General features: G+C 39.0%; 1 protein-coding gene across 4 annotated transcripts in view; it reads right to left on the bottom strand.

Moving 5' to 3' along the window:
* Positions 1-14,671, bottom strand: part of MAP7D3 (MAP7 domain containing 3) — a 36,010-nt gene that overhangs the window by 17,217 nt on the left and 4,122 nt on the right. For all 4 annotated transcript variants that reach the window (XM_060138112.1, XM_060138115.1, XM_060138113.1 and 1 more), the window contains exons 2-7: positions 12,411-12,509; positions 12,234-12,317; positions 10,845-11,008; positions 7,847-7,958; positions 7,249-7,347; positions 4,092-4,181 (exon numbers count right to left, since the gene is read on the bottom strand). In XM_060138112.1, the coding sequence (XP_059994095.1) occupies positions 4,092-4,181; positions 7,249-7,347; positions 7,847-7,958; positions 10,845-11,008; positions 12,234-12,317; positions 12,411-12,509 (648 nt within the window). The remainder of the gene's footprint in view (positions 1-4,091; positions 4,182-7,248; positions 7,348-7,846; positions 7,959-10,844; positions 11,009-12,233; positions 12,318-12,410; positions 12,510-14,671) is intronic.

Raw genomic sequence — 14,671 nt, 5'->3', positions numbered from 1 at the left:
ACGTCACCAAGGCCAGGGATCTTACCATTACAGGTGATTACATAAGGCATTCTATATATGATCGTTTTAAAATAGAGTATAAAAAAGCATTTTCTCACCCATACTAAAAATTGTAATAAGACATTAATCAGAATGGGCTGGATCTCCAAGTCTCTTCCAGCTTTAACAATCTAAATATTTTTAGCCTAACAAATGGACAAAAGTCCTAATATCCGGTACCAGCTAAGATAGAGGAAAGTGATAATACTAATGTTGGGAACCAGGCAACCTCATGCACTGCTGGTGGAAGTATGGATTGGTATATGCTCCCTGGGAAGCATGTTGGCAATAGTGTATCAAAAGCCATTCTAAAAAGTACACACTCAGGGCTTCCCTGGTGGCGCAGTGGTTGAGAGTCCGCCTGCCGATGCAGGGGACACGGGTTCGTGCCCCGGTCCAGGAAGATCCCACATGTCGCGGAGCGGCTGGGCCCGTGAGCCATGGCCGCTGAGCCTGCACGTCCGGAGCCTGTGCTCCGCAACGGGAGAGGCCACAACAGTGAGAGGCCCGCATACCGCAAAAAATAAAAAAATAAAAAAATAAATAAAAAGTACACACTCGGGACGTCCCTGGTGGTCCAGTGGCTAAGAATCTGCCTTCCAATGCAGGAGACAAGGGTTCGAGCCCTGTTTGGGGAACTAAGATCCCACATGCCGCGGGGCACTTAAGCCTGCATGCTCTAGAGCCCACGCGCCGCAACTAGAGAGCCTGCGTGCCGCAACTACTGAGCCCACGCATGCACACCAGAGAGAAGCCTGTGCACCACAACAAAGATCCCGCATGCCGCAACTAAGACCCAACGCAGCCAAATCAATCAATCAATCAATATTTTTTTAAAATAAAAAGTCCACACTCTTTGTTCTTGCAATTTCACTTTTAGGTTATTCTGAAGAAAAAATCAGATAAATAAATGAAAATGTATGTATGAGATTACTTACTACAGCATTGTTTAATAATATAATTTAATAATTATATTTAAATATAATCCAAATATTCAACACAAAACTTGGACTATACTAAGGCAGTCATTAAGAGTAATAATATACAATTTTTGGACATAGAAAACAGTATATGTTGAGTTTAAACAAAAGCAGGTTATGATCCCATTCTATTAAAAAATATGTAAACGCAAAGAAAATATTCAGTTATCAGTGGGTATTGGAATAATAGAAAATTATATTTAAAAATTTTCTACACTAAATATTTATTGCTTTATAATAAAGTGATTTTTTTTTTTTTTGGCCATACCACGTGGCTTGTGGGATCTTAGTTCCCTGACCAGGAACAGAACCTGGGCCCTCGGCATTGAGAGCATGGAGTCCTAACCACTGGACCACCAGGGCATTCCCTAAAGTAAACATTTTAAGGAAGGTGTTTGGTGGTAGCTTTCTAAAGACTTGGTAAATATAAGACTCGGTTATTTTTTAGTCCCTCACTTTTGGTAGAGAAAGCATTTTACTTACATACTTGTATGTGCCTAAACAGTCACTTATTTAACACTGACTGTGCTACAGAAAATAGAGTAAGTATAATAACCAGATTTCTAATAACTACAGAAATTTAAGGTAAAATATTGAGGTTTTTAATAGGAGTAATATATTAAAATAAAATGAAAGTAATTAGAATACCTTACAATAGACTCAGGGGAGACTGGTAGAAAATAATCTGACACACATACAACTAGGCATAAACAAAGTTGAGGATTACCAAGAGAAGTAAAGCTGCACTACCACAAAGTCTATGACAGCACTTTGGTTTACTAATCATACGGATATAGACATAAAAATAAGCAAAGGGGGTGGGATATATTCTGGAAAGGAAAAAGTGGAGAAAAAAAGACAAAAAGGATGGGAACAATGCACTAGAGCTCTCCATTACTAAGGACTTACTATCTAAAGGCATGTCTAACATGATATGTAACCTATAAATGAGAAAATCCACATAACCCTGAAGATCTGTTTTATTTTACTAACAATCTTTATGTTCTTAATTAAAAGCTAAAGAGCTGCTCAATGTTGTTCTTCCACATTTTAAGAAAAAAAGAAGGGTGGAGTAGGACACTTTCTCCCTTGATATTATTTAAGTTTTTCTATATTTTTAAAATCCAGTACTTTTCACAGTACTGTGATACGCTTAAACACAGGTTAAGAAACCCACTGTTTTACAATTTAACAACCAAAGGTCCCTATCTCATCCTATAAATTAAACTGATAACTATTCTACCCTGCTAGAAATCATAAATATGCAACATAAAATGTTGGGTAGAATCACTCATTTGCAAAGTATTGATTCAAATTATTTTTATGCCTTACTGTAGAAAACTAAGTGATACAACCTACTTTTAAGCACAAATACTAACACTTTCAGGCACTCTACTCTATGCCTGTTACCTGGAGTACTGCTTCCAGAAATTAATAATGAAACAGCACTTTTGTTCCTGGCTACTGACGCTTTTGTTGGGATGAACAGGAGACGGATTAAATTATTCTCCCAAAGACTAGTGTATAACTGACAAACTAAATGATGAGAAAAAAACAGAAAGGATTTGATTCGAGGTCTCACAAATAAATGCAAAGCAAGAAGGAGCAATGTGAACTGCTGCAAATGATAACTTTCCCAGCCTAAAAGCAGAGGCAATGAGAGCCACACATATATAACAGGACTGAAAACTGCCACCTGATGGGACTACACTGTTAGGGAAAAGAATACCTGAATAGAGGGGCAAAGGCCCCAGCATACCACAATAACCCCAAAGCAGGAATCCAGGTAATGTATCTAGCAGAACCATACCCAATGTATGGAGTCTCTACAGAGGAACTCACACGTGGAGAAAATAGTTGTACATGACAAAACAACTCTGACATGGATTCCTCCAGATGTATGTCACTGACAGTCATATTGGTCAAGTCGATTGCCAATAGCTCCAAGAGACTGAGTGAATTATTCTGTTAAAAGTAAATCTTGTAAATAACTTGCTCCAATAAATTTTTATGTTCAAAAAGATCCCTGTGGGGGCTTCCCTGGTGGCGCAGTGGTTAAGAATCCACCTGCCAATGCAGGGGACACGGGTTCGAGCCCTGGTCCGGGAAGATCCCACATGCCACAGAGCAACTAAGCCCATGAGCCACAACTACTGAAGCCCACGTGCCTACAGCCCGTGCTCCACAACAAGAGAAGCCACTGCAACAAGAAGCCCACACACCGCGACGAAGGGTAGCCCCTGCTCGCTGCAACTAGAGAAAGCCCGTGCACAGCAACAAAGACCCAACACAGGGCTTCCCTGGTGGCGCAGTGGTTGAGAGTCCCCCTGCCGATGCAGGGGACACGGGTTCATGCCCCAGTCCGGGGAGATCCCACATGCCGCGGAGCGGCTGGGCCCGTGAGCCATGGCCGTTGAGCCTACATGTCCGGAAAAAAAGACCCAACACAGCCAAAAATAAAAATAAATAAATTTATAAAAAAAAGAAAAAAGATCCCTGTGACAATGACATTTGTTATAAGAGGATGTGACCTGAATCAATTAAATGGAGAGTCTTCTGTAAGTGAACAGTTTGTTACGGAAAAGAAAGGAAAATCATGTTTAACAGGGAAAACTTAGGGGGGTGTTAGAAACAACTTTACATAAAGAAGTACTTCAGTAATAATTTGGAAATCTTGTGTGTAATCATCAGCAGTGAAAACACACCCAAAGGATAGATGTAGATTATGCTGTGAAGCAACAAAGCAAAGCTTTGAAGTTCAAAATGTTGCCGGTAATTTAGAACTTCAATGTGCGAACTGATGAAACATTTGAAGGGAATCAAGTGCTTCAGGACAACTCTGTCTATACCAACATTCTGTGACCTCCTCAGCTTCACTGCAGAATTATATATTTCATTTGAAGACTCTTCTGGCTTCAGCCAAATAAGCATGGCACCAAAGTACATTTTTTAGTTAAAGAAGGGATATTTTGGCTTCCAATGTTTTGGAATGGCTTTTCAAGCAGCTGAATGTTGACATAAATATAATGCTTTTAAACCACCATTTAAGACCGGTACATAGAAATAACTAACCAGGTGTTTTTTCTTCCACTTGTTCTGTAGATGAATGCAGTTTGCTACATCTTCTATTCAGAGATGAGCTTCTCCGCTTTTCTGTTGTTTCTGGAGATCAAGGGCAAAGAATTTTACCTTTTACAAGCTGTTTATATATATTATTTCAGGGGTGAGCCACCCGTTCCCAAACATTTTTTATCTTATTTAAATTTCAAGTATTATGCAGAAATTTTACATGCCCAAACTTAAAACTAGTTTACTCTTTAAGTAAGTTATACGAAGTGAAATAAAATTATTTAGGAAACAGTAAAAATTAAGCGGGAAAATCTGATACTGACAACATCAAAGTTCCCAAATTAGGAATATACAACATTTAATTTTGGACACAGTCCATAACATCTATTACTAAAGTAATTTATAGTTCAGTTTTAACTTGGTTTTTTTGGTTTTTTTTTTTTTTGGCTGTGCCACGCGGCTTGTGGGATCTTAGTTCCCTGACCAGGGATTGAACCCAGGCCACGGCAAGGAAAGCACCAAGTCCTAACCACTGGACTGCCAGGAAAGTCCCTTAACTAGCATTTTTTAAATAAAAATGATCATTAACATTTGGTATAGATGTCACAATTTTATCAACCCAAACCAGTCATATGGGAAAAGACACTTTTGTGTCTTTTCCATTTCACTTGAAATATTATGGTTCAGGATACTGATGAAAGTCTTTAAAGAAGAACTTCTCTTTTGGGAACCTCTAAATTAAAGTACGTATGACAACATAGCGTCTTGTGAAAATTCTTGAATTGATAATGTAATTGCACAGCATGAACCACAGAAGTGTAATCAATTCGACCATGTGATGAAATCACCTATCCCTCATTATCACACTGCAAGAAATGACAAAATAGTGTGAACAGTTATTATAAGTCAGCAGTGAGCAGAAGAAAAACAGACTATTTGAATCAGTCAAGATTTAAAGCAACGCTACTTAAAATATCACAGGTTAGATTATAAACTTCATTTGAGTTTGAAATGTTCATCTCTCTGGATTGAACAGGTTTTATTTCAATTTGAAGGGATTTTACAAAGGTAAGCCACTGACAATATTGATTTTATTTTCAATAAAATTTTTGGAATCATTAATTTAACGGCATTCATCATTTCAGAGTGTGCAATATACTGTAACTTTAAGCAAACTCTTTCATAAAGTATCCTCCACACATACCTTCTTATATTAAAAAGTTACTTGGAATTGCTCCTTCAGCGCAATTCAACTAATTACTAACTTGAAAGTCATCACCTGTCCCTTCTCCTTACATGTCTCATTGACACAGCAGGCACACATATTAACGAAAACACACTAGTGTTTGCTCATCATATTAAAAATGTAATAAATGTCTGTGCAAGAAATCTCTGCTAATTCCTCCAAGCAATTAGATAGTAAAACATGGCCAATGCTTATGAAACAATTAAAATAAATTAAAATGAAAGTATATAAACATAACATTACAATGAATGTTACCTAGTTTTTCTAAAGGATTGAGTTTGTGAATAATAAATTAATTATATGACAAGCAAGGTGTTAAAGAAAATCCTCCCACATTAATCTATGAATGAACCTGGACTATACATAAAAGTGCTCTGGGAAAGCATATTGAGGGTAAGGGTGGAAAGTGGATCAACTTTTATTGGACCACTACAAGAGAAAATTAGATGCACCAAGACTGACAAACAATGAAAGACCTCTCAAGTTCATCGTTGGAAACTGTAAGAGTTCTAAAAGTACAAATAACGTAAGGATGAACAAAACAAAAATCCTTTTCAACATATTAAAACTATAATATTTAGACAAAAATGGAAATCTTTCCTATTAAGTTAGACAATTAACTAATTATACTTTAAATGAGGTCCAGAATCTTTTGCTGTAGTGGAATTTTAGAGCAATCAGCATTGCTCAAAAAACTGCCAAGGCACCTAATAATACAAAAGAAACATTTTTAATTCAAACTATAATTATGCCTTTGTCTCAATTCACAAGGTACAAAGGTGGTATTTCTTCTTTTCTTACGGCTAAGTTTGAGGGAATGATGTGGAGTATATCTGCCATGTCTTTTTCCTGCCCAGATCACTTCTGTTTTTTTCTCCATATGGGTATGGCTGTCTAATCCATTTCAATTATCAATGAGAAGCACCATGTACTACAAGCCAGAAATGGTCACTGACACACACTCTGGTAAAGATTTTTTTTAAAGATAAGGAACTCTAGGGAATTCCCTGGCTGTCCAGTGGTTAGGACTCCGTGCTTTCACTGCGTAGGGTACGGGTTCAATCCCTGGTCGAGGAACTAAGTAAAATCCCACAAGCCGGGCAGCCAAAAGAAAAAGAAAAAAAGGAACGCTAATTAAAAGTGCAAACACTAGGAGCAAAAGGTATTTGAAGTATCCATAGTAGATAACTTTGTTTTATTTTAAAGAACACTGCATTACCTGCAGGAAGAGTTGTAAAGTGGAGCTTAGCAATACTTCTCTCATTAAACACTGTTACCACTTTATTTGCTTTGGGGGAAAACATGGACTTGCTAGTGGAATGTACAATTTAAATACCATGATCCATCCATCAAATGACTAAAATATAAACCATAAATAAGTATGGAGGAGTGGAAATCACCGAATTTCTTGGGGTCTTAACTATACAACTAGGAAGGTAATTATACTTGCCTGTCAACTTTATATATATGTGAAGCAGATCAACCTGTCCACTGCTATACATATGCTATTATTTTCCTTAAATGAGGTAATATTCATGAAACTTAATGAAAACTGAATGACCAGTCTAGTCCCTAGAAAAAGTGATTTCATTTATAGGTTAAATAGAATATGAATTAATTCTAAAAATAAATTATTGTACCACCTAATGGCAATGTCTTTTGGTCAAAATATGTTTCATATTTGTTGGGCTACCTAAGCCCAACAAACCCATCTGATATGATTAGTACACAAATCAAGAAACAAGTATTTATACTGATGAAAATACAGAATAGTAATGACCATCTCTACTGTAAAACAAGGTGGTGTTCTTCTGAAATGTCCTACAATCTAAATAAGTGGTACTGTGGAAATACATATAAAGAATTGATTTCATTGGTTTGAAACTCAGTAGAATACACGAAATAACTACTTACTCTTGGCAATAGAATTTTGAGGACTTGCAGATGACACTTGTTTATGTAATCCAGAAGTCCCCTGTTCAAGCTTTTCAGTAGATACAGAATGTCTGTTGGCTGAGAAAAGATATAAGATTTACTGTACTCATATTTAAAAAAGCATCACTAGCTGAAACAAAATGAGTTCATGATGTACTTCTATGGAGCATAAACTATATAAATTTTACTTACATTTTATGCAACGGTATAGAATTATGTCCACACATAGGAAAAATTTACAGTACATCAATATTAAACAAGACTATTTTTAAAATATGCACTGGATAAAGCTGTGTAAAACTTATCAATTATTATTCATTTTTACACTGATTACAAGTTTAAATGGTAAGATTTTGGATATAGTGGATAAAATACAATTACTATAAAATTTCACCTGGTTCTTTGGCGATCTCACATGACACAAATTTAAACGCATGCCAAAGAGTAAGTACATGGCAGTGTTTTCACCTAGGATACAAACCTCAAAACCTTCTGTAGTAAATGCAACCTTATACTAGTAGCCAATATTTACATGTGAAAATGAATGAACTTAAAGTTTAGCAGCTGTATTAATTACCAGTTTTATTCTGATAGTTCACTGTTGTAGAGCCTTCCCATGACCATCTTTTTTGATAATCAATACGGCTGCTCCGTTCCAGTGTACGATGAAGGGCAGCTTTGAATCTCTCCTATTTAAAAAAAATGCCAACAAATTTTTACATATGCATTATATTGATTAGTATAATTTTGATCTGTCGGTTATAAAATACCCCCACTACCAAATTTTCCAATCAGGCAAATTTTTTTAAATAAAAGATAGAACTGGAAACATCTCAGGTAAAAAGTTAAAGTTCAATACATCTCGGGTATCAATCCACGTTCTCCCGAATAACTAGGTTTTAATCTTATGGACACGAATCAAGGAGCTGACTGTGCTTCCCTCTTTGCTTATTATATCATTAGGAAATTTAGAACCAAACGTGTAGCCTATTCTAGCAACTATACAAAGACTGAGTGGTACACTTTGGTGTATGCTAATTATACCTTATGTTTTATTATTTTCTTACTTTAATTTCCCCCTCTGCTTGATTCCCTCAACCACTTATTTTCTCATCTGGTTGTGGTATGTCTTTTTTAAAATATACCTTAAATTCTTTGTAGAATGAGGCAGGAAAAACAAATCAACTAATACACATATGTGAAATCTATGCCAGATCATCTGTTATACCCACATTTGTAACATCTTAAATTCTGGCGTTAACTAATCAAATTTTTAAAGAGATGTGTTTGTCTTGACCTCAGCTTCAATTTGAACTGGGCAGGATAACAGCTCTACAAATGTAAATGCTACACTGTGGCGAAACAAGGCCATTGCTGGAAATGAGAGGCAGTTTTCTTTTTTCAGCTATTCCTCACCCTGTGCTGTAACATACCATGGACTACACTCAGGTAAGCAAATCAACTCAGGGCCAGAAGGTTTTCTATTCTTCCCTGACAACAATCGTTTCATAGCAACATCATCCTTACGATGTTCCCACCGTTTCTCTGAGGGCAAATAGGGTAAACATACTAGGAAAACAGAGAGTCACCCATATCCTCTGAGAAAAGCAACTGCAATTCTTAAAATAAAACTTATCTAATGGCAATATTTTAAAATTATATTTTCTAACAGAAAGTAAGTTTTTTTTCTAAATTAGTTAGACACCCAAAAAGTATAATAAAGACTAAAAACAGAGAATCTTCTTGTATTTCTCAAACATCTCTGATTCCTAAGCATTCTAACCTGCTGTTTGCAGATGCGCTGACCCTCTGTGCTCTTTCAGGTTCCTTCCAGGAAGGCACCTGTGGCTCCCGTGCAAGCTCCCGGCCTGCCTCCCGTGCAGCCCCGCCCACACTCGCCCCTCCTCAGCACTCCTCTTTTCCTCCGTGCAGCCTCCTCACAGTGTCGACCTGTCCCTGCTCTGTCTGGGACTCCCCCATGCTGGCTCTCAGGGGTCGGTTCTCTTTTGCCCTTTCTCCTTGTCTTCTGGCCTCTTCCCCTGCCCTGTCTCTGGCTCCCGCTCTGTCTACAGTATCATTTTGTTGCTTCTTTCTTGGTGTTCTCTCTCTCAGGTTCCTCTTTCTCTAAGATTGTCTTTTTTTCTCCCAGTCCCCAGGACTCTCTCTCCTCCAAGGACCCTCCCCGACTCTGTGCACAGTTTTCTATTTTACTTTCTTTGGTTCTCTCTTTACCTAGTTCAGTCTCTCTGGCCTTCACTCTCTTTACCACAGAGAAGTAAATTAAGGAGATGTTTCACAGAGGAAGACAGAGAGTGACACAAGTTCTGAATGAGAATTCATTAAATACTGGAATGTGCTAGAAGGAAAAAAAAGACAGAGAAGGTGCTAGTGGACCATGGACAGGGAAGAAACAGCACAGGAATAGTCCTAGAATAAGGAAGATTCGCCAACGGGGGTAAGGGCTGGGGGGTGAGGCATTTGCAAGAGCCAACTGTGTGCAAAAATTAGGAGGAAAAGCGAGCACCACAGAGAAGGGGGCTCTTAGGGAGAAATGAAACCAAAGAGAAAAGGAGAGGGAAAAACATTTTAAAATTGGACCAACAGAAAAAAAAGAGAGGGAGATAAAAACCCATATACTGAGAGAGGCAGAAACTCTATAAAGATGGGGAGAGAAAAGAGGGAGAAGCTAAGACAAAGAAAGCAGAAAGAAAAGGGAGGTGCCTCGGGCAGAAAAAGGTCAGTCAGTCAGACAGAGAGCCAAAGACAGACCAAGGCTCACTCAGGGACACTTGAGAGTCACTGGAACAAAGAAAAGAGGGAATGACAGCGAGGAACAGGACAGAACATGTGAATTCAGAAGGAGCCAAGGACACTCAGGAGAGCTGTGGAACAACCTACAGGGGAACAACTTGGAGCCACAGAGAATCATACAGATTGAGACAGGCAGCCAGATGCCCACACAACAGTCAAAGACAAAGTGAATGAAGAGCGCCAGAGGGGGAACGAGAGGGCACGACAGAGGCGGTGACTCATAGCAACAGAGTGCCAAAGACACCAAAGCAGAGTCCCCACAGGAAAAGAGAGCAGGGCTACAGAACAACAGAGGGAAAAAAGGAACAAGAAGGGGTGGGGGGAGAGAGCGCAAAGGAGAGAGAGCCAGGGAACCGTGGGAGAGTGCGAGGCTCTCGCTTGGCTGGGCCTCTGCCACTCACGCCACTCACTCGATGAGCCGAGTGCTGAGGTGAGAAGCAGAGCCGGTCAGGGTCACAAGGGGGCCTCTCAGGGGCCCTGGGACGGTGGATAGGTGAATACTAGGCAATGGGACAACACTTTTGTAGGATAGAAAGCCGCTCAGAGCAAAGCCCAGGCCGCAGGCACCCTGCAAGTGGACAGGGTTCTCTCCCTGGACGTGCAAGGCTCGGATCAGGATGGGGCAAGAGGTGCTAATGTTGAAGGAAAGATGAAAGAAGAATTGGGATTGGTTCCAGTAAAAGCAGAGAAGGGCTAAGAAAAAAGTACTGCAGAACCAGGCAACACAGTGCATCATCTGATTAACAGCCTAGAAAAACATGTACCCTTTCTTCCTGTAACTTTTCGTTTCTCTTTTTTTCTGCAGATATTCTCCGTTGTTCATCCTTTTCTTTCTGTTCCCTCAGCTTTCGCTGCTTTTCTTCCATCTGTTTTTCGTATAGGATCTTAGACTTTCTTTCTTTTTCAAGTAGTTGTGTCTCTTTATTAGCTGAAATATTCCAAATGCAAGGTAAGAGCCAAGAAAATATTTACGTTTTCCACATTACAGACAGAGAAGGAAAAAGTTTATATTTTATTCTCTTTCTTAAAAATAACATAACCTGTGCTAATGACTAAAGACTTATTATATAAGTGAACAGAGATGGCCACAAAAGAATCATTTCCACTGGGTGTTCGTTTAACTCCTGAGAACTGAATTGGCTTAGATGACTCTCCTGTCCGAACTAAAATTCCAAATTCAGAAGAAATGTTTTCTTTCATGTGATGTTTCTGCTGACTTGAGCTGAAGTCAAACCCCATCAGATTAATATGCTACACATTAACACAAGATGTAAAAACAACACATGGCCAGAATATGTGTTTTTTCCCTTCTACTAGGAAACTTCTTTTCAAAGGCCTCATCTAGACAGACCATATTAAGCACATGCCAGTTTGACCTTCGTGGGCTTTAGGCACATACCACATTACTGACCAGCATGATGCTTTCCTGCGATCAAATTTCCCCTCACTAAAGCCTGGAGAGCCATCTATGAAGGTGTAAAATACTCTTCTAAAGAGCTACAGGAAGAAACAGCTCCTCACCAAAACAAAGACAATTGCTATTTTATTTGAATGAACTTGAGCACTAGTTTTGCAGTGGATTTACAGGGCCAGATGAGAAAAATACATAGATGAAAAAGTATTCTCTCAAGGTGTAGAAAGATTATTCTTTTAGATCCTAATTGATACAAAGTTACACTTGAAAAGCATAGCAATCAGTGAAAGATACCATATCCATGTTAGGATTATTAGCAACTCCATTTTTTGTTTTTTTGGTTTTTGTTTTTGTTTTGGAACCCACCCCCAGCAGTGAAAGCAGACTGCTAACCACTGGACCGCCAGGGAATTTCCTCATTTTTGTTTCTAAGTCATTTTTCTGAAATCCCATTTTGCTTGTTTCTACAAATGTTGAAGAAATTTTCATACCTTAATTTTCAGAAAATTAAAGCTAACAGAAACTACTAGTTCAAAAATAAAACAATTTGGTAAAATATTTTTCATGGACCTTCTTTATCTCATTTAGTATAAGCTCTTAATCCAGTATAACACATACTGTAAAACGTGTAATCTATCATATGAACAGATTAAAAAGTAAGTAAAACCACTTTGGAAATATATAACTTTAACGTAAAATTCACTCATTTTAATTTTTTTAAAAAAAGTCTAAAATATACCATCATCTTGTCTTTTTTTCTCCTCTCTGCGCTCCTTTGCTAATCTTTGCTTTACATCATTTTTAAGCACAGATCCATCTATTACTAAAAAAAAAGAAAGAATACAGTTAGACATAGGATATCAAACTTTAAGGATATAACACTTTGACATCTATCAAAGCATTCTAGAAATTATACCTGGTTTAAATGCTGATTTTATATTTGAGGGCTGTGATGGAAGAGCGCTAAAGCTACCCTGACTCCGTCTTTCTTCAGCAATGGCATTAGCAGCAGCAACTAAAATACAGGGAGATAAAGGAAAGGGATTCGATATTAAGAATACAAACAGTGGGACTTCCCTGGTGGCACAGTGGTTAGGAGTCCACCTGCCAATGTAGGGGACGCGGGTTCGAGCCCTGGTCCGGGAGGATCCCACATACCCCAGAGCAAGTGGGCCCGTGCGCCACAGCTACTGAGCCTGCGCTCTAGAGACCAGGAACCACAACTACTGAGCCCACGTGCCACAGCTACTGAAGCCTGCACACCTGGAGCCCGTGCTCTGAGACAGGGGAGGCCACTGCGGTGAGAAGCCCACGCACCACAACGACCCAGCTCGCCACAGCTGGAGAAGGCCCGCATGCAGCAACGAAGACCCAACACAACCATAAATAAATTAATTAATTTTTTAAAAAAGAAAGAATACGAACAGCTAATCCAGGGGTGGCAAAGCACAGCCAATTGTATCTTCGATGATAAAGGACAGAATCTCTTCTACAAGGCAAAATCATGACAGACTCTGGGTCAGCAAAGACATAATGAGTACCTATGATGTTCAACAATAATTCAACAAAGAATTAACAGTGTTTACCGTAGACATGCCAGCCTATCTGTGCACACAGAGTTGTCAGTAGAAGTAGCAGCACGAGCTGGTAGGTGAGTAAGAGCTGATTAATAGCTTTCAAAAATGCCTCAGACAGACATTACAGCAAGTACTAGAAAAACTGAGCTGGCAAGGATTTGGAAAAATGTTTCACCATAAATTGGGGGAATTTAGAAAACATTTGGAGTTTATGGATCTGAATTTGGATGCAGAAGTGTCAACAGTGAGAGCCTCAGAGATTGGGCCCAATATAAGGAGTACATGTATAAATTACCTAGGTCAGGGGCTTCCAACCCTGGCTCCACACGAGAGTCACCCAAATTGCTTTTAAAAAAAATTAGCAAAGCCTTCCCCTCCCCGCCTCCACTCTCTGAGAATGGGGCCCAGGCCTTTGCAGTTGCTAAAAGCTCTATTCTGATGCACAGTGAAGGTGGAGAAAACATTCAAGGAATTGAAAATGTGATGGTATTTTTCTAGGTAGGAAAATGTCAAGCAAATAAATATAAATTATATAATATAAATTTACACATCTTGTGTGAACAGGTAGAAAATGGCAAATAAACTTCAATAAGGGTGAAATATAAGAGTATGGGAGCACAATTTGAGGGAAAGTAAGAAAAACTAAAATTCTAAGATGATACAAAAACAAGTTCTTGGGGAATTCCCTGAACTCTAATTCCATATATGGCTGTATCTAAAATGCCCCATAGTGACAAAGCGAGAGAGAGGCATGGACATATATACACTACCAAACATAAGGTAGATAGCTAGTGGGAAGCAGCCGCATAGCACAGGGAGATCAGCTCGGTGCTTTGTGACCGCCTGGAGGGGTGGGACAGGGAGGGTGGGAGGGAGGGAGACGCAAGAGGGAAGAGATATGGGAACATATATATATGCATAACTGATTCACTTTGTAATAAAGCAGAAACTAACACACCATTGTAAAGCAATTATACCCCAATAAAGATGTTAAAAAATAAAATAAAGAGGTAGAACAAGTTTTCAAATAAAATAAAATAAAATGCCCCATGGTACCAGGCATCTTCAGGAAGGAGCTGGAGAATAACACTGAAAACTCCTCTTCTACTCTCATATAAAAGCACAGGAGGACTTCCCTGGTGGCGCAGTGGTTGAGAGTCTGCCTGCCGATGCAGGGGACACAGGTTCGTGCCCCGGTCCGGGAAGATCCCACATGCCGCAGAGCGGCTAGGCCCGTGAGCCATGGCCGCTGAGCCTGCGCGTCCGGAGCCTGTGCTCCGCAACGGGAGAGGCCACAACAGTGAGAGGCCCGCGTACCGCAAAAAAAAAAAAAAAAAAAAATCCTAACGAAAGTCCATATTTTGGCATAATTTAGTTGGCCATAAGGACAATTTTTCTCAAAATGTACAATTTTACCAGATTTAAGATCTTATTAATCAGAAGTAACCTAAGAAATAGCTGTGATGGCAATAACGAACCAAATCGTATAAAGGTTATAATATCAAATATGATTTTTATTTATTTTTTTAAAATTTTGGTTGTGCCGCACCACTTGAGGGATCTCAGTTCCCCGACCAGGGATTGAACCCGGGCCACGGCA

This window comes from Lagenorhynchus albirostris, chromosome X, assembly GCF_949774975.1.
Source record: "Lagenorhynchus albirostris chromosome X, mLagAlb1.1, whole genome shotgun sequence".
Lineage (NCBI taxonomy): Eukaryota > Metazoa > Chordata > Mammalia > Artiodactyla > Delphinidae > Lagenorhynchus > Lagenorhynchus albirostris.
Note: the sequence above shows the minus strand (reverse complement) of the source record. Positions and strands in the feature narration are given on the sequence as shown.